Source organism: Echeneis naucrates, chromosome 15 (assembly GCF_900963305.1).
Source record: "Echeneis naucrates chromosome 15, fEcheNa1.1, whole genome shotgun sequence".
In the NCBI taxonomy this organism is placed as follows: domain Eukaryota; kingdom Metazoa; phylum Chordata; class Actinopteri; order Carangiformes; family Echeneidae; genus Echeneis; species Echeneis naucrates.
The window spans coordinates 20,710,632-20,738,299 of record NC_042525.1 but is presented as its reverse complement, the minus strand read 5'-3'; the positions used below and the strand labels follow the sequence as shown (position 1 = coordinate 20,738,299).

The window sequence follows — 27,668 nt, the reverse complement described above, 5'->3', positions numbered from 1 at the left end:
ACCAGTTTGGTTTGACCACTGCTGCTGAAGCTCATGTGATATCATTTGGTGTTTTTTTTTGTTTTTTGTTTTTTGTTTTTTTTTCCCTGCACATGTGGATCAGTCATTTATTGCTGAAGAAACCCTTGGTCACCCCATTTATTGCTGAAGAAACCCTTGGTTTGTCTAACAAGCTGTTGGTTTGTTACACCCCATAGCTGTTTAGGGAAAAGGGAAGCAACAGCACAGCCATTTATTGTTCAGCAGGTTAAAAGAACACAGAAAAACAAGTATCACCAAGGTTGTCCCTCACCAGCTGAATGCTGGTCCGAGCTAGAGAACAGATAATCAAAACAATGCACAGAATATTAAGTGAAGCAAAGAACAAGGGAGAAGGGCTGCAGGTGGGGGCAAATAATAAACAAAACAAGACCCTGCTTTCTTAAAAAAGCACATTCTAGCAGCCACCCATAAATCCAAGTGATCTTGACAGGTAGGTTATCTGTGTGCGGTGCAAGGGTGGAAGATTGAAAAATAACTAAAGCTGACATCCCCTGAAACCTTAGAACTAGTGCCTCTTTCAAGTTAACGTAAATGAGTCTAACACCTAAAACTAAGTTAACTTGGAGTTAACTATCACAATTTGATTAAGCAGCGAGAGACACACACTGCTGATGCGGACTGTTCAGCTTGTATCATAGCCACCCCGTCACTTTCATGGGGAGGCTTTTATCAGCTTGCCCCCCCCAGAGGTGGTGGATGACAGGCTGGGCAGCCTTAATTAAAAGAGCCACAGGAATAAGTGATCTCACCGTAATACCCAATAACAAAATGAGACCTGGGGACTATTATAACAGTTTGTCTGTGTTTCTGCAGAGTGTATCCAACTGCTGAAGGACTGTATCTGCACTTCCTGGCTGAGAATATGTATCTTCAGGCGTGTTTCCTGTGTTAGGTTCCTTGTTTTAGCCATTTTTGTCTCTGAAGAACTTTCAAATGTGCTGGCTTTATATAGACATGAAGCATGAGTAAAACAAGAAAAATTGTGTTTTCTACATAATTTGTGGATCACTGGTACCAAAATGACCCAATACTCAACATTTCTCATGTAATTTCATTTACCCAATCAATTTAAAGTTTTGAATGGCTTTTTTTTTATGTATATTATTTTTGAAAGTTTTCAGGCAACATAAAGTACAGTAACAGTCAAAACACAACAGACACAGACCAAAACAAGACAACAAAGTCCAAGAGAAGATTAAAGTGTTATTTCAATTTCAGATTTCCATTCTCTCAGATCAATCTTTTTGCTATTACTATACCAAACACGAGCTTGTTGCAGTGTTATTGGGAGGGTTATAGAGTAGGTGGAGCAGTGTAGTATTGCAAAAATACCATCTGGCTGCAGTGGCTTGTTATATATGACACTGTATAAATGAAAAATGTCGTCCCAGATAACCCTGAGCTAGGTACAGGCCCAGAAAAGGTGTGCCAGGGTCCCAACGCTAGATTTTCACTTATTTCTCTTGTTAAGTTTACTTTTCGAGTAAGCAATGAATGACTTTGTATTGAATGAGCTGTAGTCTAGCATTGATAGAACATGTTCCAACCCTCTCTATTGCCCACAGCCCATCTGAAATCTCCTCTCCAGTGTCCTTAACCCAGGCATCTCTGATGTCAAGAGAAGGTGCGCTCAGTGAGAAAAGTGAAACAAACAGTGAGATCAGGCCTTTAGCTATAGGGCTTCTAGGAAGAAGAATGTAAAAGTGATGTCGGTTGGGCATCTGGTCAAGGGGGAGAGACTGCCTAACATCTCTAATTTGTAGATAGTGAAAGAAATGCCCAGGGGGAATTTGGTATTTTTCCTGAAGTTGGGTAAAAGATGGAAAACAATCGTTTACAGTCCCCTCCAAAGGTATTGGAACAGTAAGTTCAATTACTTTGTTTTTGTTGTAAACTGAAGACGTTTGGGCTTCAGATAAAATGATGAATATGGCACAAAAGGTCAGAATTCCAGCTTTTATTTCATGGTTTTTACATATAGTTTTGTTAAACAACCCTTCTTTTTGCTGATGAGTGGTTTGCATCTTGTGGTATGACCTCTATATTCCTTCTCTCGAAGTCTTCGAGCAGTGGATTGTGACACTTTCACCCCTGGCCTGTGGAGGTTGGCAGTGATGTCAGTGACTGTTGTTTTTGGGTTTTTCTTCACAGCTCTTACAATTTTTCTGTCATCAATTGCTGTTGTTACCTTGGTAACAGTAGTTTCTTTCTTTTTTCAGAACATTCGAAATTGTTGTAGTGACTATGCCCAGTGTTTGTGCAGTAGCTTGGGTTGTTTAACACATGGAGATGTAAAAACCACGAAATAAAATCTGGAATTCTGAACTTTTGTGTCATATTCCTAATTTTATCTGAAACCCAAATGTCTTCAGTATACAACAAAAACAAAAGAATTTAACTTGCTGTTCCAATACTTTTGGAGCGGACTGTATATAGAGATCTCTCAGTACAAACAGGCCCTTCCCAGCCCAGTGCATAAATGCAGAGTCCATCAGACTTGGTTTGAAAGTAGGATTCTGACATATAGGAGCATAACAGGACAGTCACAGTCTTAATTTGCTTAAGAATTCTAAATGAATTAAGGATGCTCCAATTATTGACGTTGCATTATGGGATTCCCTCACAGGCCAACTAGAATGGAGGTTATGCTCCTGACCAGCAGTTACAGCATGGTACCAGAAAATCCATGTTTTGCCATCATAGGCCCAGTAATAATGGCGCAAAACAGGAAGTCCAAGACCACCTTCGGCTGAGGTTTTTGTACGTGAGCCCTGGCTATGCGGGGTGGCTTGTTGTGTCAAATGAAGGGAATGATGATAGTCTACTGTCTTTAAAAAGGAGGATGTAAGAAAGATGGGTGCATTCTGAAAAAGCGAAATTAATTTGGGCAGTACAATCATTTTAATAATATTGATACGCCCTATCAATGACAAAGGGAGAAGTTTCCATTTTTCTATCATGCCTCTAAGCTTGACAAGTGAATTCCATGTAGTTATGTTTAAAGAGTAGTTTATGAATATTGGTGATGTTAATCCTTAAGTATTTAAACTGATCAGCAGCAACCTTAAATGGTAGAGCACTGAGAAAAACAGTATCCAGACAAAGGCATGAAGAGACTTTTATCCCAGTTAATAGTGAACCCAGAGAACTGCCCAAAGTGCCTTATCAAACCAAGAAGGGTGGATAGAGATGATTGTGCATCTGACAGAGTCAGGATCACATCATCCACATACAGGCCAATGATACAATCAGATGTACCACATTTAATCCAACTGATTCGAGGGCTGGCTCTAATAGCTATTGCCAAAGGCTCAAGAGCCAGGGCAAAAGGCATAGGTGAAAGGCAGCACCCCTGTCTCGTACCCCGCCCTAACATGAACTGAGGAGACTTATCAAAGTTAGTCAGAACAGAAGACTTGGGACAAGCATATAGCATTTTTAGCAATGTCATAAATTTATAACCAAAGCCAAATCTTTCTCAAGGACAGCAAACAACTCTACTCAGCTTGATTGAAAGCCTGCTGTGCATCCAGTAATTAACAGCAGCATCGGGCAGTTTCGTAGAGTACATGATATTCAGTAGGAGGCGGGTGTTAGAGAAAGAGAACCTATCTGGAATGAAACCTGTTTGGTCAGGGTGGATTAGTCTACCAATGTATTTGTTCAGTCGATTTGTTAGAAAAAAGTGGCTATAATCTTTTGGTCGGAATTGAGCAAGCTCAGAGTACGATAAGAAGCCACATCAGTTTTAATTTAATCTAGCATGAAATCTGCATCTAAGACCTGTCTAGCATTATCATCAACTGGAACGTCCAGTGCAATGAGAAAGTTTATCTCTGTGTCGGTGGCTGAGGACCTAGAAGTGTATAAGTAGCTGTAAAAATCCAAAAATCTATCATTGATGCTTTTGGGATCCATTAACCGACCTTGTGCAGAGTAAATTTTATGTATTGCCCTATCTGCTTGCACTCCTTGTAATCGCCTAGAGAGCAGTTTGTGTGCTTTCTCGTCCATCTCAAAGTGTGTTTGCCTTAGCCTCAAGATATAAAGCCTCACCTGCCCACCAAGAATCTGATTGTTTTCATATTTTATTTTCAAAATAGCATTGAGGGTATCCTCATTGTTTGTCTATAAGATTTCTCAAGCGCAGACCACTCTAACTCAATCTCAGAAATACGCTTCAGCTTAGCTCTTTTACAGGAAAACTGATAAGAAATGACCTGTCCCCTTACAACAACCTTAAAGACCTCCCATAATGTTGAATCAGAGAGAGTAAGTCTGTGATCTTAATGGATAGATATTCACAGAAGCCTTTATCTGAGAGTAGAGTGGAGTTGAATTTCCAATTGTAGTGGCATGCATGCAAGTTAAAATGAATACACATTGCGAGGGGAGCATGATCTGAGACTAAGATACTGTGATATGTCGAGCTGACTACTTTTGATATTAATCTAGCGTCAACCAAAAAGTAATCAGTTGTCTAAAAGCTACCATGGACAGGGGAGAAAAAAGAATATTGTCTATCAGAAGGATGTTGAAGCCTCCAAATGTCGACCAGCTCAGTTGACTTCATCAAATTATTGAGTTGGGATACAGATTTTAAAGCTAGGGCTGATTTAGAAGAAGACCTGTCCAGTAGAGAATCAAGGTAACAATTGAAGTCTCCACCAATGATAACATTTTGAGAGCTGTGGGTATCTAAAAGATTGAATACTTTCCCTCGCTTAAATGCTCCACCAAGTCCTCTGCAATTCTAAGATATAAAAGTGATTGGACAACCTCCTAGCCTAGTTGAACAGTTATCTTGCATCTAAATGACAGCATAGTAGAAAAAGCAGGTTGACATTTAACTTAATAATTGGCATATTGACAAAGAACAAATATACCCCTCCCATAATAAAGCCAAAGCACCCAAATTACCAATTTGGCTGAAATTAATCTACAGTATGTTAACAGTATAACCTGCACTAAAAACAGTTTAACTTAGGCCTAAACTTTATTTGATAGAGATTCAGCAAGTCGTTCTGCAGCTGGAAAATGAAGAGAGCATTTGGCTCCAGCTTCGGTGAGTGTGTTGCTCACATTGTTGAAGGACTGCCGCTGGGATGCCACCCCGTTGTATAGTCGAGGAATATCAACACCTTCCCACTGTTGTAGATTAGGGGTGCATGTTGATGACTTAGCTGTAAGATGTCTTGCACATCTCTGTCATTGTGGACTTTGGTCTTATCCTTTTGCTTGGGCTTCAGGCTGCGGTGTGCTCTATCTATCTTGATTGGTTTAATCGTTTAATCGCCCTTCCAAATCATTGAGCTTAGAACAGAGGGGGCTGTTAGTGACTTGCAGCTCCTTACATGTGGCCTCCAGAGTTGTGAGACGTTGGTCAGCAGATGAGAGAGCCTCGTCTGCGTCCCCCATACGACGCTCGACTTTGCGGTGTTTGTTCTGAAGGCTGGACAAGCATGCATTGATAGATTGATAGATTGATCTTTCATTGATTTCTTAAGTTCGTCCACTTGTTTAGAGACTTTGGCTAGCTCCTCACCTTGTTTAGTGATAGCAGCTAATATCGCTTCATTGCTAGCAGCAGTGGAAGAGGAGTTTTTTCCACTTTCATTATCCTTGGCAGGCATCTTGGCATAAAAATGAGTTTGATAGCCTTAAACAGAGATTAATTACCAGGCAGAAGCAGGAAAAAAAAAGTTTGCGCGCAGTAAATATTAGGCTTAAAAGGAGGAAACAACTCAGAGCATAAAAAAGTGCGTCTTACTCATTACTGCTCATTTGTTTTGTATGTTGGCTATGTCTGTTCTAAAAGAAATTGCTCTTGGATACCTGAGAGTGATTCTTAATGCATTATTTCACAAATGCATGGGGTGTCCGAAAACTTTTTTTCACCACTGTATCTGTGTCAGCATGAGGTGGAATGTAGACCACCATGGTGATATTTGCTGTGAACTCATAGGGCAGGTAATGTGGACGGTACATGATGGTAAGGTGTTCCTGATGGGGAGAACAGCCAGGGGAGAGGATGGTGGTATTCCTTGGGTCACACCACTTCATGTTTCTCATGAGACAAACTCTGCCCCCTTTGGATTTCCTAGAATCTGTTTAATCCATGCGAGCGATGTGAAAGTGCTTGGCTGGTGTGACCGAGTGGTCCAGGATAGAAGCGTACAGCCAGGATTCAGTGAAACATAAGATGTTATAGTCTCTGATGCCCTGCTGGAAAGCGATCCGTGCCCTGATCTCATCCATCTTGTTCTCCAAAGACTGGGCATTCGTGGGAAGATGAATGCACTGGTTTTTGTGCATCCTCTTGAGACAGGATGTTTTTGATCTTCACAATATTGCATATGTGAAAGAAGGCTGTCCTACAGACTTGTTTTGTATGAGGGACAAAGGACATATCCTGGAGGCCAAGATTAGATGATTAGATAATGGTTCTCTAAGGTGCTCAGATAACTTAGTAACTTCAGCTTTATCTAAGTTCAGAAGTAAAAGTTCCAGGGCATCCTTGTCTATGTCTGTAAGATATGCCTGAAGTCTAATTAGCTGATTAGTTTCGAATCGTAATTTCTATACCAAAATAAATAAATAAATAAAAATTAACAGGTCGAGTTGCTGAAGTATTTTCTGCAATTTTTATTTACTATTGTCTCCAGCGTTGTCTTGTAGGGACGCGATCTGGGAGTCCAGACTCAAAATGCGATCCAGCCAGTCATTTTCACATTAATACTGATTATAGTACAACGTCACAGAAAATTACGTGTGGAAAAGGCCCACTTTATGGGTTCTTAGTTTGTTGGAGACAAATAAAACATGCAATTCAAGCTCTGGTAATCAGAGATTGATGCAGATTTTCTGTTTATACAAATATTTAACAATTTAATTGCTTGCAAATGTTATAAAGTGCCTGTTTAATTAATTGACATCCATGTCAATAATATTTTCTTGATTCTGGGAACTTTACAGTCCTACTCCAATGTCCCTGAAACTGTCAGATCTTTCAAGTAAAAATGAATTTGTTATGTTTCATCAAAGTGACATTTATCCTCATGTGGAAACTGGGGAAAATGGCAACTTGTTGAGGAACAGCTGGTAAGTAAGCATGAAAACCTGCTGTCTGATCTGCAGGCAAATGTTCCAATCTTGAATTAGAATGCATATAAATTTTTTTTCATGAGTTATGGAGATGTGCATCCTCACTATAATTATGAAATTATTGAGTAAATGGCCGCACATGTTCACACTTCATTTTCATAATTAGCAATAAATAAAAGATTCCTTTTTGCATTATTTTGCATACAGAAATATGCCTGTGTCACGTGTTTTTAGGTTCAGTAAAGGATAAAAAAAATCGCCAATTGTTGGGATCATATCTAGGAAATCAATGGTGAAGTCCTGTTGAACTAAATTACATTTAACTCTAACAAGTGTTAGAAATAGTATGATTAAAATAGTATCTAAGCAGTTTACAATGTCTTTTTAAATGAGGATATATCTTCCAGTCCTTTCGAAAACATTCATTAGGAGTTGGTACATAGTGTTTGCTGTTTGGAAGGCAAAGCTCACAATTATAATAATGAATTCAAGCTATATGGAGTATGCTGGTTTATGTTAAATTCTGTGTTATAACGCCCTATAAAGATGATAATGCATCCGCTCCATCTAAACCCTTGGCTACTGGAAAACTTGCCTCCTACCCCCTTTTTAGAATTTTGGCACGTTACTAGTTTACAGACATTTATTTTAAAATTGAATACACCAAAAAAAGAATGTATTGTTATTGTTTTGCATAAAATAGGCTGAATCATTATAGTATATATCTGCCACATAGCGAACACTAGTGTGTTTACCCACTTATCACAATGTTTTAACTTATTACTTGATTCACTGACTAGAGTCAGTGAACTGACTCATCTAGGCCAGCTGTGTTTGTGTCAGTCTGCCCACCTGAGTCAGTGAACTGGTCCCGCCTAATCATCTTATTCAGTAGTGTTTCCATTGAACCTAATCACCTGAATCATCTGGTTCAGTATTGTTTCTAGTGAGTCTGCGACTCAGGTCTATAAGCAAGCTTGCATAACACCTAAAAAATAAAAAAAATAAATAAATAACCCAAACAAATTATTGTGTTAGTCCAACCAAAACTGAGCTGGTGGAGGTGATCTTCGCATGTGCTTAAGAGTCATGCTAAGCTACGACCAGGAAGTCGAACAGCATTTAAAACGTAAACACAAATGTAAGAGGACAGACAAAAGAAGCCAGCTAACTGCTTTGCGTCGAACATGGTAAATTCTGCAGCAAAAGCTCATTTTTGGACGGATACAGAGACTAACTTGCTAGCTCACCAGCCCTTTTTTTTTTTTTTTTTAACCTCTGTTGTGGTCTGTAATGTCATAGGTCAATCGGAAGTGGCCCATTACCCACAAGCCAACAGAGTGCATATCGCCACCTTATGTAATGGAGGCGACATGATTTCAACAAATAAATCGATTCCACTCCCGTGCATGTATACTGGGACAAGGACAGAAGTCCAATGAGATGGTTTTATCGACATAATACCATAGCTTGACTTAACTGTGCATGTAAACGGACTGAGTGAACTGCTTCAAACAATCAGAGTCCACAGTGTTTCCGGTGAGTCCGCTGTCTTGCCTTGTGTACTTAGCAGCAGAATGTAATGCTCTTGGATGTGTCATGTCTGACGTTAGTGCTACATGAAAGTAATAATTAGATGGTTAATATGTTAGAAAATGAGCTAAAAATCTGAACCAAGTGGAGTGAACATGTTGGCTTTTAGTATGGAATCAACAGATAGTGGTTGGAGGGCATTATAGTGCGTCTCAGAGGAAAATGTCTACATGGAGAATTACTTGTCTTATTACGTGTTGGGGCACGATAAGCAGGCTGTAATTAATACTTGAGCAGGAAGCTTTGTTTAGCCTTGCTCAGCATTCTGCTTCATCAGTATGACTTCCTGTGTTTCTCAGACTTGTTAGGATTAGCTTTGAAAACATACTGTCAAAAGGATCCTTTTTAGATTTATTTTTATTTATTTTTTTTAAGAAATTCTTCAACTAAAAAAAGAACAAGCCATGTTATTACATAGTTGAGCTATGGTATGTGCAGTCAGTGTTTTGTGAGGGTATGTGCAGTTATTGTTATACAAGGGAGAACCATTATTAATGCATGTTAGACTTGTGCAATATACTACCTTGTGGATGCACAAGCAAAGCATAATGTACATACTGTAGGTCTGCAATGAGTATTTACCATAACTGTTCATCTAAAGTATGTTCAAACACACACATACACACCCACACACCAGAGAACCAGAGCTAGTAAAGATCTGCACTAAATATTTTTTGTAATAAAGGGAGTATGACAGGCAATTATAATATATGTTTGCTCCTCAGTCTCACTTTGTTATCTAGAAATTGTGTACCTGTATGCTGCCTTTGGAATAAAAAGGAACACTGTTGGGAAATTCTAGACAGCTGTGAAGAGGATTCAGTCCTTACCAATGCCCTCCAATCCTGTAGGCAAAAGCCAAACAAAGGGACAGCTTATTCTTGGAAAGTCTTGTGTGAAAGATTGATCATCCAGCATAACACAACTCTTTGACTTAATTGCACTCATGCATACACAAACTTTCCTCTTAAAATCACACAGGCACAAATGGACACAGACCTTGTAATTAATGAAACACAATCACACACTGTAGCAGTGGCTTTGTGGCAGTGCCAATGATTTATTTAAATCTGATTAGTCAACAAAATGGGTTAAACACTGCACCACATTAGAATTGTAGTATCTATGCCAACAACAATTTTTTATGCGGTTCTGCTAATACAGTGTGTGCAGAGAAAGTTTGCATTTGTGTGTAGAAGCATCCTTATTTTGAAATGTCATGCTGTGTTGACAAAAGATGTATGTATCAAATCAAGCTGTGTTCATTATGCCAGACCATTTATAATAGAATCTGTATTAAAAAAAAAAAAAGAAGAAGCTGTAAGTGTTACTAAGGAGTAACACGTTTTTTTTTTTTTTTTTTTTTTTTTTCCCCTTTAATGTGTGATCATTGTCAGTGATGTGTAAGGAGTCGTTGATGTGTCAATCTATATTCCTAAGATCCAACTAAATGCATAGGCATTTGGCAAGTTGTCCTTTACATGGGATGTACATGGTTTTAAAACAGTCAAAGTGTCGGAATGGCCCAGTCAATTACCTATCTTAATTCCAATGGAGCATTTGTGGAAGGGTCTTCAGTGTTTAAAGATAATCTTTTGGATGACCTGGATGAATGAGAATATGCACAAATGACTTGGAATATAGAATTCTCGGTTCTGAGTTTTTGTGAACATAGCATCCAAGCCACTGTTTAGTTTTGTTTTTTTCTTCAAATATATTGTTGGAGATGCTGGTGAGTAAGTTTGTGAAGCCAGGTGAAGACATCCTAAACAACAGCCAATGACTTAAAATAAGTGGTGTTATTCTGCTCACCACTGCTAAATGGATGTAGAGGAAACTCTGATCTGTATGTTTTGCTTGCATTTTTTCATAGCACCAACTCTCCTCCTTCTCTTGTTTTTTCTCCACACCATGTAAAGTGCCTTGATGTAATTGTTATTATTTGGTGTTGCATAAGAAATAAGAAATTTGATTTGATGGCTTGTTTCTCTGAATCATGGCTTTTTTTCCAGATGTTCCCAGCAATGATAAGTTGAAGGTTGAAAAGTCAATCCAACTGAGACTGTGCTCTTTCTTCCTTTTTTACATCACATCATTAAGACCATCTGTTACATATTTTATATTTTTATATTTTACATATGAAATTTAAATATTAGCTTCCAGTATGGCAGCAATATTTAGTTATCAAATCAAATCAGATTTATTTGCATAGCGCCAAATAATAACAAAGTTACATCAAGGCGCTTTACATATAGAGCAAACTCTTTATAAAATTATTTAAAGAGATCCAACAGATCCCCCCATGAGCAAGCGCTTGGCAACAGTGGCAAGGAAAAACTTCCTTTAAGAGGCAGAAATCTCGCACAGAACCAGGCTCCATCTGCTTCGACCGGTTGGGTTGAGAGTTGGAGAGTGGGGGGTGGGGGGGAGACACAGGCACAGACAGAGGCTTGGGGGAGGTGGAGGTGTAGGCAGGAACATGTTACTACATGAAGTTCATGGAGATGAGCTGTAGTACAGAATTCATGACGACAGGGAGAGAGAGGAGAGGAACTGGGAGAGACAGAGACTTCGGGAGAAAATGGTTAGTAAATATAGTACAAATGCTTAGAACTGGGAGAAACAGTGATATATATATATATATATATATATATATATATATTTTTTTTTTTTTTTTTTTTTTTTTTTTTTAGAACCATGGTTCTTACCACCGCATGCAGGGGGGAGGGAAGGAGGGAGGGCGAGAGAGATGCTCAGTCCTTACCCCGTTATCAATTTTACTTTAATTATGGGTATTGAGGACATTTACACACACACACAGGGATGTTTTTCCTATCATTGCTCTTTGAAAACAATGTACTTTAAAAAAAAAAACAAAACAAAACTTTAATATTAAGGTGGACACAGATTTCTTCAAAGTAGTACCAATGAATTAAACTGTATAATATAACCTGAACCATATTTGTCCCTTTTATGTCAGTACTTGGCAGATGCACTTTTGCGGACAGTGCAATATTACTCCATTTTTGTTTTTTTTTTTTTCAAAACTGTATTAGTGCTGTTAGCTTGAGTGAAAATTCTTTTTCAAGCCCAGCCACACTATAAGGCGCACTTAAAATCCTTAAATTTTCTCAAAAATCGGCAGTGCACCTTAGGTAGGAAATCCTGTTGTGTTTACTGACCTCAAGCCAATTTTATGTGGTACACTGCTCCAAAATCTGTCAAAATGTTTTTGTGCAACTTTGTTGAGTGACGAAGCCACTCTGCTTGATGGATTGTCTGAGCATTCCCAGCTGACACAGGGACTTTGTATTAAAGTTGGTCCTTGGTAGGATATGGATTGCAACGTCAGACAGCATTAGATAACTAATTATGTAGTGTTGGGAACCAACCACCATCCAACATTTAGTTAGCGTTGCCTTACTATAATTTGACGTCAAGCCAACGTTAGGTTTTTAACGTAAACTAAATTTTCAAATTCATATCTTAATCCAATTATAATCAAATGTTGTTATACGATGTTGTTCCAATGTCACACTAATCAGGTGGTTCAATTCAGGTGTTTGCTATTGCTGTCGACGATAAACCATTCAGAGAACAGTACGCAGTACGCTTACCTCCGCCACTTTTTGTAATACCAACACGTATTGTGCTTCAAAAAAATATTACTGTACATTTAAATGTGAATGTATTTTTCTGTATTTGTCAAAACTGAACAATATTCTGAGTTATTGTGAATGAGTTGAATAAAGTTCGACTTACCTGACTGTTTTGTCTTGCATAGTGGTTAGTGCTGTTGCCTCACAGCAAGAAGCTTGTGTGTTCGATTCCCAGGCACCCTACCCTTGCACAATGTGACTTGGGATGGTTCCAGCACCCCCCATGTCCTGGAAATAGATAAGCAATAGAAGATCAGTGAGTGAGATGCACATTTTTAGTTGGATTGGAGAGGAAGTTCAGAAAAAACCATTTGTATCCAACACCCCTGGCTTGCACTTTTCAATAGCCTTTGCGTCATCTGAAATGTTCATCTCTTCATAATACACTTGTAATCAGTAACAACCATTAACCAGTGACTGAACCTTCCATGAACTTTTAAACTACAATCACTTGAGACACATTCGCTGCACGTATTTCCATTTAATTAACAGTGAGAATAACTGAATAATAATAGGATAACAATAACAACTATAAGTTGGGGTCTAAATTACCTTTGAAAACTATAAAATCAGTAACAGGATGAAAGGTAAAATGTCACTGTTATCCCAACTTGCACCTCATGGCCTTTCTATTTTTGCACCAGAGACAGTCAGAATGCAACTGCAGTTCATGATATGTATGTGAGCTCCTATGTTATATCTTATCTTATATCAAGTTGATTGTTTGGTCTGCTCATTTTAACAAAAACACTTGATCGCCATTCACAAATTATTAGGTTTCTGAACAGTAACACAAATTTGTTGTGAACCACTAGTGAATCACTTTGCTAACTTTGACATAAAAAAGATTCTTTATGTTAATCATGTAATCTGTTTAACTGAGACATGGCTCCATGAGGACAGCAAGGACATCAGGTTACATTTACACAGTGATAAAACTAAGGTGTGAATTACGGGGGGAGCTAAAGGCAGCTTGTCTCCTCCAGTAGTTATCTTTCTTAATTTTCCAACTAGTTGTCTCATCCCCCAGTGGTCATTCAGTTTAAGGCACTTCTGTACTGGCTTCACTTTACAACTACAGAGCCCACATCTACTTTTGTATACAGTCTATGCCCTGCACTTTCATCTTTTTACCAAGTTTTTATCCATTACAGTCATTGCTTCTCAAGAGTCAGGATGTCCTCAATAACTGGAGCCAGAAAGATGGATCAGCCAGGACTATGAAGCACACAGATGGGTAATTAACTACCCATGCACTTAATCAACTCCTGGTTAGGCTTCAATCTTTAATTATTGTCTGGCAATGGTCTGAGAACCCAGTGTGTGCATATAAACAGATGCCTGAATAAATAGATTTTAGCAAAATGCCAAAGTGGGGAATATAACTTTATATATTCACATATATTTTGAAATCACAGCTGGACACTAAAGCATCTGCAACAAAACCATTAGGTGCTCTGTAAAATAATCTGTCATCTCAGACATTTACTTTTCACAAAAATGGTATGGTCCTAAATACACTGCAGAGAACAGAAAATTGGAGGCTGGAGATATGCTTGATAAGTCCCTTAGCAGAACTATGCTTTTTATTTATTTATATTTTTTTTACAAAGGCAAAAGTGTAATTTGTTTTTTTTTTTTTTTTTTTTTTTTTTTTTTTTTTTATCTATCTATTTCTTCAATCCCACTGGGAAAGAAATTCAGTGGTTGAATTATCCGCAGTTCCTCATATTTCCACCTGCTAACTGGCTACTGATAAATCAACCAAGAGGTACATGGAGAATAATACATCATCGACTTCTGTGCTTTCTTGTTATACTTTTGTGGTTTTTCTTATCAGATTTCTCCACATCCTCTCGCTCTCTGGGGGTCACCACTGTTGTTTGATTCCGTATGCAAATGATGATGTAAAGCATTCTGGGAAATTTTCACTGGCCCTTCCACGGAAAGTCAGCATCTGAACACCCGTGATCTGAAGGGCTAGATTCATAGCCCCTACCCACTACCACTACCACTGCACACACCACTACCCTCAAGGGAACACGCAAAATTTAGTTGTAGGGCTAAAAAGTCGGGTTAGGGGGTGTATTGAGACTGGCCCTAAATCTAACTCAGAGCTGAAAGGTGAATATAGTCACTATAGTCAAGCAAGCCCCCCTTCACAGCCAATTCTTTGTCTTGCTCAGAAAAGAATGACACAGACTCATCCCAAAGCAGCTATGATTCTGTGAAAGTTAATGTATTAAAAGATTTAATTAATTAGAATAGGAAGCCTAATTCAAACTTTTAATTATGAATTAGTGAGACATTAGTTAACTTCACTAGTAAATGGTTCTGTCGAGATCTGAGTCATTAGAAGCTTTTGTATTGATTAGCTCTATGGATTGCAGATTATAGAAGAGTGAAGTCACTCTATCTGTATATTTGCCTTTTGTTTATATTTATTTTACGTGTCTTGTACAAGTTTTTTGTTCCATGCTGTGGTCATCCTATATGAAATTTTCAGTAACTGTGCAATTCCCCCCCAAGATGTAAAAAAAAAACCCAAAAAACTCCTACTTTAAACTATATAGAGACTAGACCAGAGTTGTCATTTCATGTTGAAAGTTTTATTCAAACTGTGTGAAAAATGTTTGTTTATAAGTGTATCATCTGTAACAAAATGTAGTCAAAAATGTTATTCTTTTAACTAAATTCTTCTTTCACTCGTGCAGACCAGCTATGAGTAATTAATGCAATTTGATATTGTCCCCCTCCTCCCCCTCTTCTCATTCTGTAGGTGTCTTTTTGTGGGATGTCCAAGTTAGGCAGCCCGAGGGGCTTCAGCCCCAAAGCAGAGACCACCACCGGCACAGGCACCCCTACTTTTGAGAGACAACACACTCGACAAGTTACAGTACATTGGGACATGTCACTGTATAGAAAAACCCGCAGAGCCGCTTGAAAGATAGAATGAGCCAAGCAGGAAACAGCTGAAGCTGGACTTTGGAGCAGAAATTCATTAAGCAACATGTCCTAGGACAAGTACTTACTTTTCATGGTGTTAACTTTTAGTCGACTAACCTTCATTTCTCCCTCAATTCTCTATTTTAATTTACATTTCGTCCATCAAAAAACCATCGGCCCTTCTTTCCAACCGTTGAGTCATTGATTGTTTTTGGTGCCTCAGAGAAAGAAGTGTAGGGCAGGTAATGAATAATGCTGGCCATGGTGACCTAGTGTAAATGGCTATTCTTCAGCAAAGCATAGTGTCAATATCTGCTGCTAGAGCTTCCTCTTCCACTCCCTGCTGCCCTTACCCCTACACCACAGTTTTTCTTTCTTTGCCTGTTCACCACTTCTGCTTGCTGCCCAGTACTGCTGTTTCCCTCCAACATCATGGTAGGTGCAGGGCTGGGTGTGTGGAAGCTAATGCGAGGAGTACGCCAGCTGGAGCTTCACCGTCTCATCCTGGCACTGATCATCTTCTGTTTGCTGTCCATGGCCTTCTTAGCTTACTATGTGTCCAATAACCCCAAAATTAAGGAAGCCCCCCCTTTACCTTTCAGTGACTGTGGTGGGGGAGGAGGGCTTGTGTCTCCAGGAGCCAGTACTGGGGCTACAGGAGGAGGGCTAGGTGTTCAGAGGGCACCACTCTTCCTTCCCCCACGCCAGATCCGACTTCGACAGGTGAAGGCTGTAGATAATTCTAGGACTGAACCTGTGGTTCTGGTGTTTGTAGAGAGCATCTACTCCCAGCTTGGCCAGGAAATTGTAGCTGTTTTAGAGTCCAGCCGGTTCCACTATCAGACAGAGATTGCTCCAGGTAAAGGCGACATGCCCACATTGACTGAGGATAATCGTGGGCGTTACACACTCATCATCTATGAAAATGTGTTGAAATATGTCAATCTGGATGCATGGAACCGTGACTTGCTCGACAAGTACTGCACAGAGTATGGAGTAGGTGTCATCGGCTTCTACAAAGCTAATGAAAACTCTCTTCTCAGCGCACAACTTAAAGGGTTCCCCCTCTTTCTACATTCACACCTGGGACTCAGTGACTATCGCCTCAATCCTAATGCTCCTCTCCTCTACATCACCAAGCCCAACCAGGTGGAGCAGGGCCCGTTACCAGGGGATGACTGGACTATTTTCCAGTCCAACCACTCTACATATGAACCAGTGCTTCTAGCCAGTATAAAGTCTTCTGAAACACTAGCACATTCTGGACCTAGTCCACTACGGGCACTCCATGCCACAGTAGTCCAAGACTTAGGTCTCCATGATGGCATTCAAAGAGTTCTCTTTGGAAACAATTTAAACTTTTGGCTACACAAGCTGGTATTTGTAGATGCCATCGCTTACCTGACAGGGAAGAGACTGTGTTTATCCTTGGACCGCCACATCCTGGTTGATGTGGATGATATATTCGTTGGCAAGGAGGGAACCCGTATGAAGGTTTCGGACGTGGAGGTGGGTGAGCTTCGTTAACAAGTGATCTTTAGGTAAAATGAGCAGATGGTAACTGAAGTACCACTTCCACACCACTGAATTAGTTCCTTGTCTCTTATCAACAATTTCGTCTACTTTCTTATCAGCCCGTTAAGTCACATTTGCATTGTGGTCATAGGCAAACAAAGCTAAAACTGAATCAGAGTTTAACTTACTACTTACATAGAGCACTGGCTGTGGTGACGCGCCGACATTGCCTGTTCTGCATTTTTTGCCTGGCTTGAATACAATCAAGTGATGGCAGTGCACCAATGAACATCAGTGAGTGACAAACACTGCAAATGTATTTTAAAATATTGGAAATGTGTATAAAAACCATATAATTGTTAATGTAGCATTTTTATTGTGACATATATTAATATTGAATTATTGTCCAGCCCTATTTGAAAGTGTATTGAAAGAGAACACAGTGCATATATTTCTACTTGAGAAGTTAAGTTTTTGGTTGGTTGGTTTTTTTAGTTTTTTTGTTTTTTGTTTTTTTTTGTTTGGAGCATTATATTTGTTATTATAGTATATGTGGGACATTCCCATAACTGCACATGGGTTTTATATTTAATTGGCTTTAGTATTCTGATGATTACATTTTTGCACTTTAAAAAATTATGAAATAGAAAACTAGTACTACCTGAAATCTATGAAGAGTTGACCATCCAAATATCCAAGTGAGCAATTAACCAAGATGAGCGTTGGTCACCATGCAGTCAGTGGCCCCTGTAACAGACCTTCCCAGATCACAACTGTGTGGTTGAATGGCTGGACAAAAGGCGTTTAACTTGGGACATTAAGCATGGTTTAATCTGATGAGACAGAAATTGACCCCTGAGCAGAATTCTAAACGCTATGTCTAGATAAAACCAGGTACTTCTCGTTGCTTGGCTAATCTCACTCTCATACTGAGGCATGGTAGTTGCACCGTCAGTGGCTTGGAGATAGCTCTCAGAGCAGTAGATGCCAGGAAATGGGCTGAGGAAAGGATCGATGCAACTGAACACACAGGGATTTTGAAAATGCACATTTAGGAGATTGATCTCTGCAGTGACTATATAAAATGAAAAATTAGCACAAGCATGTGCTAGAATATGTTAATATCAGTTGTTCCTACATTTGAATTTCAGGTATATTTCTCCTCCTTTCACAGGCATTGCTCAACACTCAAAACAAACTGAGGGCACTGGTCCCTAATTTCACCTTCAACTTAGGCTTTTCGGGAAAGTTTTATCACACAGGTATGTAACATCCGACAATACAGACTCTGAAGTGGTCCCCAAATAAAACCTTTTATTATTATTATTTTTCTTTTGATGTGTTTGGAAGGGGCTGGGGGTTGGAGGATGCTTGGGGGCTCAGTTGTGAAATGGAGAATAAGATAGATACAACTCTCCATTAAAATCCAGCAATCATGTATAGACCCACTTCAAAACTGCAACTGTAAAGAAAGCAGTATGTCAATTGTGTGATCGTAATTTTTTTTTCCTGTTTACAAATAGGCTTCATCTTGTGATGGAGCATTCAATTCTGGTAAATGATTCTTAAAATTAACACTGATGTATATGTTTCAGTATTGTCGTAAAAAAAAAAAAACCTATTTTATCAACAAAGCATTTTAACAATGGATGGATCGGATGGAATGAACTTTAAATTAGTTCAACAGACGCATGTCTGTTCATCTGATTGATGTGAAGCAGAAAATACATTTTCCCTTCTCTATTTTGGCAATCAGTAAGCTGTGATTCATGCTAGTCCCCTGCTGATACTGGACCAGACATGATTGCATATCTAGTAGGGTTGAGCAACTATTCAAATTTTCAGCAAAGTCATGATTGCAGACATTGCAATTAAAAAATTGCAAAAGACTGTGATGTAGAAAATACTTTATGCAGCTGACCCATATCAAAAGCATAGCTTTCCTCCTTGGCTTTCATAGTGTACACAGCTATGTCCCCCAGTCAGAAGTAGTCCCAGCCACTATGTATGAACTCAGTCTGGAGCTGAACTGACAGCTCACATGTATTCATGTCACCCAACACGAAGACGGGTTGATCTGGGATTCGAGAAGGCTCAGCATTGAAGTTGCCTGGGAACGTAGATAAGTATTAAGATAATTTGTGCAAACTCCCTTGGGAGATACAGCATTCTGATCCACACCTTTTTCTTCACTTTTAATTGAGTGGCCCATGTCTTATAGGACGAACAGCACTCCTCCTAAGAATTTGTAAGATGTAATTTTGTCATATGCTGCCCTTATGGCTGTATCACCATCAAACCAGATGGCTGTGCTGTCCTCACAGAGCCATGTCTCAGTCAGGTAGATCAGGTTTTTCTTTCAATAATGCTCCACATGTCTGAGATGAGCTGCAATCTCTACAATTATTCTACTAGCTGACATTTAGGAGTAACTGGGAGAACATGACAAACTTCCACCAGCACTTGAAAAAGCACAACATGATCAAAAAACAAATAACAATAGCTGTCAGAAAAATTGCAATTTGGCATTTTCCCCTAATCACCAAGCCTTAATGTATAGCATTTTAATATCTCATATGGAAGAAAACATTACAAGCATAATGATTTTGAGGCGCAAACAAACCTGATATCTCTGCACTGCTGTGGGCTGTTACAGGATTCGGATTACAAAACCTTTTACAAAACCTGTTTTTTGTCTTATTTCAACTGCAAAAGTTAGATACTGTAGCTTCAACTTCATACCATAAGAAGATCTTTTCAATTGGAGGTTATAAGTCTAGCTCAAGGGCACCTCAGTCATAATTTGGGAAAGGAAAGCAGCACTCTTTTACTTTTTCTATCCTATTATGCTAGTTGGACAGATCTGGGTAGGGAGTGAAGTTCTTTACTTTCAGGCTTCATCCAGAGTGTATGACTGTAGAGATTCTTGGGTATTACAACAGTCTTTATCAGTAACTCATATTTACTCACTTATTGAACCATTCTTTAATTAAACAGTTTAAAAAACAGTTTTACCCTTGGTGGAACTGACACAAATTTTCTCTTCCAGTATTAAGTGATTCTACAACGCTGCTATGTCTATGAATTTTCTCATTTATCCAGGTCATTGTTCTCTCTCAAAATTGATTCGTAGGCAACTGGACTTGTATTTGTCTCTTATCCAAGGGACTTCATCAGTTCATGCTTGTTGGTTTCCTATTCCACACTAGTCTAATCAAGACAGTTGAGAAAGACCCAGGTTTTTAACCTCTGTGGGTGTGTTCACCGAAAGTACCTGTGAAAGTACTGGTTTCACTTGACCATTGTTGTGGTCTCATGTGAACGACCCCAAACGACTGTAGTTTCACAGGTACAACAAGCCCCTTGGATAAGAACTGAAACGTCTTAATAGACAAATACAGGTCCAGCTGCATACAAATCAATTTTGAGAGAGAGTACAATGCTGCTAATATATTTTTTAGAAATTAGAATCTGAATTATTATATGTTTGATAACATAACGCCACAAATGAAGCATAAGATGAAACTGTTGTATAAATTGTGGATCAGCCCACTTTTATCATATGTAAATTGTGTGTATACAGCTGTCTGTCTATGTATCTGTCTCTTTATTTTCAGGTACAGATGAGGAGGATCGGGGAGATGACATGTTGCTGCAACACAGGATGGACTTCTGGTGGTTTCCTCACATGTGGAGCCATATGCAGCCCCACCTTTTTCACAATGTCAGCGTGTTGGCAGAGCAGATGCGGCTCAACAAGATCTTTGCTCAGGTTAGCAGCGCTAATGTACTACAGACATGGTGACAGTCAGAACAGCGTAGTTTCACTGGCTTAACAAAAACAGAAAAGGTTTGAAAAGGATTCATGGGAAGGCAAGTTTATTTATAGAACAGAATTCCTACACAGGGTAATTCAAAGTGCTTTACACATACAAGAAATTACAAGAAGGCAGATAAAATCATTGCATAAAATATAAAATTGCAGATAAAATAGTTTCAGTTGCAATATGCACACCTAATTAGAACTGTTTTCAACCTGGATTTAAACGCTGTCAGAGTTGAGGTGTGTTTCCCACTTTCTAAAAGACTTTTATAGACTTTAGCAGCATAAAACTGGAACACAGCCTCACTATGTTTAGTCCTGACTCTGGGCACCACCAGCAGACCACTCCCTGAGGTTCTCAGAACCCGAGATGGTTCATATGGCTCTAGCATGTCAGAGATGTACTTTGGTGCTGGACCATGAAAAGACTTGTACACAAGCAGAGCTATTTTAAAGTCTATTCTCTGAGCAACAGGAAGCCAGTGCAGAGACCTGAGCATTGGGATAATATGGTTGTATTTTCTGGTTCAAGTCAGGACTTGAGCAGAAGCATTCTGGATGTACTGCAGCTGTCTTACAGCTCCAGTACAGTACAGTGAGCTGGCCGTTACAGTAGTCTAACCTGCTAGAGACAAACACATGGGTTAGTCTCTCCATGTCTGGTTTAGACACTGTTCCTTTGATTCTGGCAATGTTTTTTAGATGATAAAAAGCTGCAGATGTTACTTCAGGTCTGAGTCTAAAATTATCCCTAGATTTCTAACCTGATTATTAGGTTTTAGAGAAAGAGTCTCGATGTGACTGATAATTCTTCCTTTCTTTCTGTGGGCCACAGAAAATGATTTCAGTTTTTTGAGAGTTTAACTGGAGAAAATTGTTTTGTATCGACACACTCTATTGGATTCTACATTCAATGACAGTGCCCTAAGCATTCAAGTGTACAACATCTTTAGAAGGGATAGAAATTCACATGGAGTAGTACCATTTTTCAGTCAAGATCACATTCCTGTAAAAATAAGAAAGGATCCGATGTGTTATGAGTTAAAAATAATATGGATACAAATTCATTTGCCTCATTTGCCTCAAACCTATGCTGATAGGTTGTTGTTACCAAGACCTCCAAGTGCTGATAACATATAGATTGATGAAATCTGTTGATGATTGAAAATATCAGTGTAATGAGTTTTGAAATATATTTAACAGGAGACTTCAACATAGACTGGTTTTCTGACAGTTGTTCACAAAGAAACAAATTGCTAACAGCAACTAACTTTGTGGTTTTCATCAATTGATAAATAACCTTACTCGGATATGTTATAAGTTTGATGGAATAACAGCCTCTACCTGCATTGATCATACATTTACTAAATGCTCCAAAGCTTTGTCTCAAATCATGATCGGTCCCACCTGAGTGCAGTGATCATAGCCTAATTGCAAGTGCCAGGAAAGCAAAAATTAACAAAACTGGACCCAAAGTGATAATGAGGAGATCATATAAAATGTTAAATGAGGAAAGTTTTATTAAAGAAGTAAAGAAATTGAACTGTGAGAATGTTCTAAGGGAAAATAATCCAGATGAAGCTCTGGCCAGGTTTGAGGAAATCATTATGAGTGTTATTGACAAACGTGCCTCTCAAGAAGCTCACAGTTAAAAATATTCACTCACTAGCAAAGAAAAACTCCCTGGTGTTGATGATTTAGACAGTAAAGTTTTGAAACCATTTGCAAAGTTTGTTGCACCTCTCATCTGCCACATCATTAACACCAGCTTTGACAATTGTCTGTGTCCACTAACATGGAAAATAGCCCAAATATTGCCATTGCCTAAAAATATCTTTTTCCTTTTTTTCAGGAGCAAACATTGGTATTATGTAAATGTATGAAAAGCATAATATATGAACAAATTATGAGTTATATGCTCGGCAATGAAGAAAATGGTTGGTGCTGTTATGCTTCATTTTGCTGCAAGTTTTGATATAATTGACAATAATATATTACAGGAAAGATTTGAATGATATGGGTTTGGTTTGTCCACGTTGTCATGGATTAAGAGTTATCTTACTGACAGGATGCAAATAGAGTATTTTAATGGTTACTTCTCTTATGTGGGAGCCGTAACATGTGGGATGCTGCAAGGGAGTTGCTTAGGGCCATTATTGTTCACAATTTTTACAAATAATTAGCAACTTATCTTGAACAGATCCAGTATACTATACAGTATAGTATGTATGCGGCTGACTCAACCATAGATGCTTCCGCATCTACAGTTTGAGTTAAATACCATTTTAATGGAGGAATTAAGAGCAGTGTAAGATTGGGTAATTTGTAACAAAATAGTTTTGAATGTATAAAAATCTAATTGCATTATATTTGGTTCATACTTTAGCATCAGGAATTACCCATAGTTAAACCTCAGCAAAAATAGGGTAGTATAAAGCAGGTGCAGGAGACCAAGCTGCTGGGAATAGTCAATGAAAAATTGTCATGGAAATCACATATTAATAAAATAGTTAATAAAATGGGAAATGGTATTTCTGTCATGTTGTGTGTCAAAATGATATATTTCTCTTTGGTGTATATGTGATTTTGTTATTCCCTGAGTTAGAGGGAGAAATTTGATGGGGCCTAATTCACATCGATAACCAGATTACGCCTGTGGGTCAGCCCCCAAATAAAGCCAGTCAATATGAAATTTTAAGAGTCGTGAATTGGTGGAGTTCTGGACGACTCAGAAACTCAGAAGTCAGAATTTAGCTGCTAAACTACAATGGCTAAGCTCTGACTTCAAGCCAAGGCTTATTGCGACTGAAACAAGTTTGACTGCACTACACTCAGCCTCCAGTGTCTCAAGTTGCCATGGTAAGCAGGGCTGCTTGTGCTACGCGCTGCTTCCATGTGTTTTCATCAGAGAAGAGAAGAATTAGTTGGACAGTTAACTTAATAACCAAACCAATCGCCCAAAGGACACCAGTGCCGGTGAAGAGGGACATCTCCTGCCTTTTTTGTGGCCAGTTGTATCACCTACCCCAGTAAGGTTTGCCTTTATCTGCTCTCCCAGCTAGCTGTTCTGAGTGGTGCGAGGCATGGCTATTAGACAATATTGACCCAAATTTTAGTTTTAAAAGCTCTTCTTCTTCAGATAAACCCGCCCTGCAATTGATAAACAACCTTCCGCTCATTCGCCCAAGTTCCCAAGTTACTTATCAGCTGTTTAATCATCAGTATCATGTTGTGTTATGCCATTTACAGTTAATTTCACTTGTTTCACCGAGTTATGTTTCAGTTTGCCCCCCTTATATAATGAGCCCATGATTTGATTTAACACTAATCAATTAATAAAAACCAAAAAAATTAAGCCATTGTTACTCCTTCCTTCTGTAATTTTTTTTTTAATTAATCCACAGTAAAGAACATCCCTTCCAGACTGAGATTTGATATGAGGTAATGAATTACATAATCCTATGCACAACAGATAACTTCTTGTGTACACAGGACATGTTTAACACCAAAAGCAACAAAATTAATTCAGTCTTTAATTATATCAAACCTTGACTATTGCCCTACAGTATGGTCAAATGCAACTACAGATATGATTGCAAAACTACAAAAAATACAAAATATAGCTGCACGCATTGTTTATGGGTGTAATTGCATGTGTGTGCATTTAAGTGTTGTTAAAATGCATAAGAATTTGGGTTGGCTCAAGATTATTGACAGATTACTCTGTTCATTCCTGTTATTCGTTAAAAATGTGTGTACAACAAAGACTCCTTGTGCATTATATCAAGAACTATGTTACAGCTATTATTATCATAAATACATCACCCGACATGCAGCTGGAGGATATTTTGCATTGCCAACAGTAAAGTCTAATGCTGGTAAAAGAACTGTTGTGTACAGAGCCATGTATGAGTGGAACTCATTCCCTAAGCACATCACACAAACAATAACAGAATATTCAAACTATTCGTTAAGCAATATATTTTGAATAAGTATGAATGATAATTATAGGATATAAAATATAATTATTTAAATAAGCAGGTAGCTGATATTGATTGTGTGATGTGCTGGGAACTGAAACATAGTCCTGATGGTTAAATGCATTTCTATCTTTAGTAAAGTAGATTGCTGCTGAAGCTTGTGACAACGTATGAAATTGACTGAGGATTTTTTATTTTCAGATTTATTTATTTATTTTTATTTTTATTTTATTTTTTTAAGATTTTTGTTGTTTTAGTTTCTTTGTATGGCTTTGTTTAGGGCAGATTGTTGTATGCTGAGTATTTTTTGTATGTGTTTTCTTATTTTTCAATTTTTATTATGTTATCTTAAGAACTGTACTATTTTAAATGTGAAACGAAACGAACGAAGAATAGCTGCAGCTATGCTGTTGCTAATGGAGATCCTAAACAACAATAAACAAACACTGATCTGTCCGATGCAGTGATGCAGTTTATCTACAGGCCCATGTTCACCTGCCATCAGTGAGACGTAGATCTGAGTGTCATCTGCATAGTCATGGTAGAACACATTATAGCTGCGTGTTAGCTGGCCTAATGGAAACATGTACAGATTAAACAATAGGGGTCCCAGAATTGACCCCTGGGAAACCCCACAGGTCATAGCCATTTGGTCTGACACACAGTTGCCAATTTCAACAAAGTACGTCCTGTCCTCAAGATAGGAATTAAACCAGTTCAGAGCAGTACCAGAGATTCCCACCCAGTTTTCAAACCTCTGTAATAAGATCACATGGTCAACCATGTCAAAGGCAGCACTCAGGTCCAGCAGAACTAAGAATGAGACTTTGCCTGCGTCCATGTTCAGGTGGATATCATAAGTCACCTTGATTAGAGCTGTCTCAGTGCTGTGGTGGGGCCTAAAGACTGATTGGAAAGTATCAAAAACGTTATTAGACAGGAGAAAGTCAGTAAGTTGTTGGTATACAGCTTTTTCCAGGACTTTGCCTAAGAATGGTAGGTTTGATATGGGCTGATAGTTGTACTGTGGCATCAAGACTGCTCTTCTTTAGAAGAGGCTTGATGGCAGCAGTTTTTAAGGCCTTTTGAAATCTTCCAGTATCAAGTGAGGTTTTGACTAGTTGAGCAAGTTGTGGTAACAAACTGCTCAGCACAGACTTAATCTCTACGACTGTTTTGTCAGTGACAGGTGTGAAATGTGTCAGCTCTAGGTGTCTAGCTGGATGCAGAGTAGTTATTTGTGTTGTCGTTATCGCATTTTTAATTGCTTGAGCTTTGTCATTGAAGAATTTTACAAACTTATTACATTGTAGATATAGGTCTAAAGGCAGTGAAACTGGAGGGTTTGTTAATCTGTTTACTGTAGCAAAAAGGACATGAAAATTGTTACTGAATTAATGCATGGTACTGCGATGCTAGATCCTAAGAGTCTTCACTAACCCAGTAGCACATGTCATATTGGCCCATAAATTGCTATCCCAACTTCCTGTGTGTAAAAGGATATATCTGACTTCCTGTCCACAAAGCTCAATTCAGCACAAAGCATTGGTCTTAAGATGAAATGCATCTCTGATCTGCTTGTACAATAATGAAGCATCTAGACCAGCCAAATTTTCTGTGAAAGGTTCAGTATAAGTTAACTCTGGAGTCTGGAGTGTTTCCAGAACCAGACAAGATGAAGTAGTAATTTCTCACCTGATACACCATAAACTAAATCAGGGCTTGGTTCCCCTGGGTGCTGGAGCCAATCCCAGCCAACGTTCTGGGCAAGGGGCAAGGTACACCCTGGTCAGGTCACCAGTCCATCACAGGGCCAACACACAAACTACCACTACCACTAATTATATCTTAATGTTAATGTTTTTTAGTATATTTTAAATATTTTTAAGTAACTTTAATGTTCTGTTAATTCATTTGCACGCCTCTTTAATGCACTTTGAATTGCTTTGTGTCTGAAAGTAGTTCTATAAATAAACTTGCTTAGTGTTAATGGTAACATGATGTGGTTTTACCGTTATTACCAATAGTGTTCATGCGAGGAACATAGAAATTTTTACTTAATCTTGCCTGGTGTTAGCTTTTAGAGTATTTAGATCTTATTGTTCTTGCTTCCTTGTTATACTTGTTATACTTGTATCTCCTGTCACTAATTTGTTTTTCAATCTCCTCCTTCAATCGCATCCCATCTTCCTACTCCACAACCATTTCTGCAGGAACATGGCATCCCAACAGATATGGGTTATGCAGTTGCTCCACATCACTCTGGTGTTTATCCAGTTCACACCCAGCTCTATGAGGCCTGGAAGTCTGTGTGGGGTATCAAGGTGACCAGCACAGAGGAATACCCCCATTTGAGGCCAGCTCGATACCGCAGAGGTTTTATCCATAATGGAATCCAGGTCAGACCACCATCCTTAATTAATGTTATTGTTCTCCCTTGGTGAACTTCTCTCCCCAGTTATCATTCACAGCTCTGCCCAGCTATACACATCTTTTCTGTGCAACTTTGCTTAGGTTTTCCGTGAAACCTTACCACATCAGATTTCATTTCTATCATTTCTAACAATAATCTTATAGCATTTGTGTTATTAAAAATAAACTTTGGATGCTTGAGCACCGCAAATGTTTGGTTCTTTCCAATAACGCCAATTATCTCCACTATGTTGGTCTTTCAGCGAGGAAACGTCACTTGACTCACACATAGTTTCTGAAGTTTGTTAGAAGCATGGCTCATAAATGTTAGTGTTTTGTATTTAATTGTCATACCTATGACTTAGGTGAGGTTAATGGAACCACTGGAACCGGATTCTTTGCATAGGTTTACAAAGGATGACAAGGACACAACCAGGCACAGTGCAGAGTGATTTATTTTCCCAACATCAAAAGCAGCAAAACATTGGCCAAATCACGTATTGCCTGTAATCCTGTAATCAATAACAAATCAAAATTATTCAACACTAAAAAGCACAAAATTAACAGTATAAGAATAAAGCCAAGTAAACTAGC

At 38.6% G+C, this 27,668-nt stretch overlaps 1 protein-coding gene across 1 annotated transcript in view; it reads left to right on the top strand.

Annotated features, from left to right (window-relative positions):
• The window catches only part of LOC115055082 (bifunctional heparan sulfate N-deacetylase/N-sulfotransferase 2-like), a 57,776-nt gene that overhangs the window by 13,032 nt on the left and 17,076 nt on the right, over positions 1-27,668 (top strand). The window contains exons 2-5 of the mRNA XM_029520535.1: positions 15,178-16,853; positions 18,034-18,121; positions 20,477-20,631; positions 26,876-27,061. Of these exons, the coding sequence (XP_029376395.1) occupies positions 15,777-16,853; positions 18,034-18,121; positions 20,477-20,631; positions 26,876-27,061 (1,506 nt within the window). The 5' untranslated portion in view covers positions 15,178-15,776. The remainder of the gene's footprint in view (positions 1-15,177; positions 16,854-18,033; positions 18,122-20,476; positions 20,632-26,875; positions 27,062-27,668) is intronic.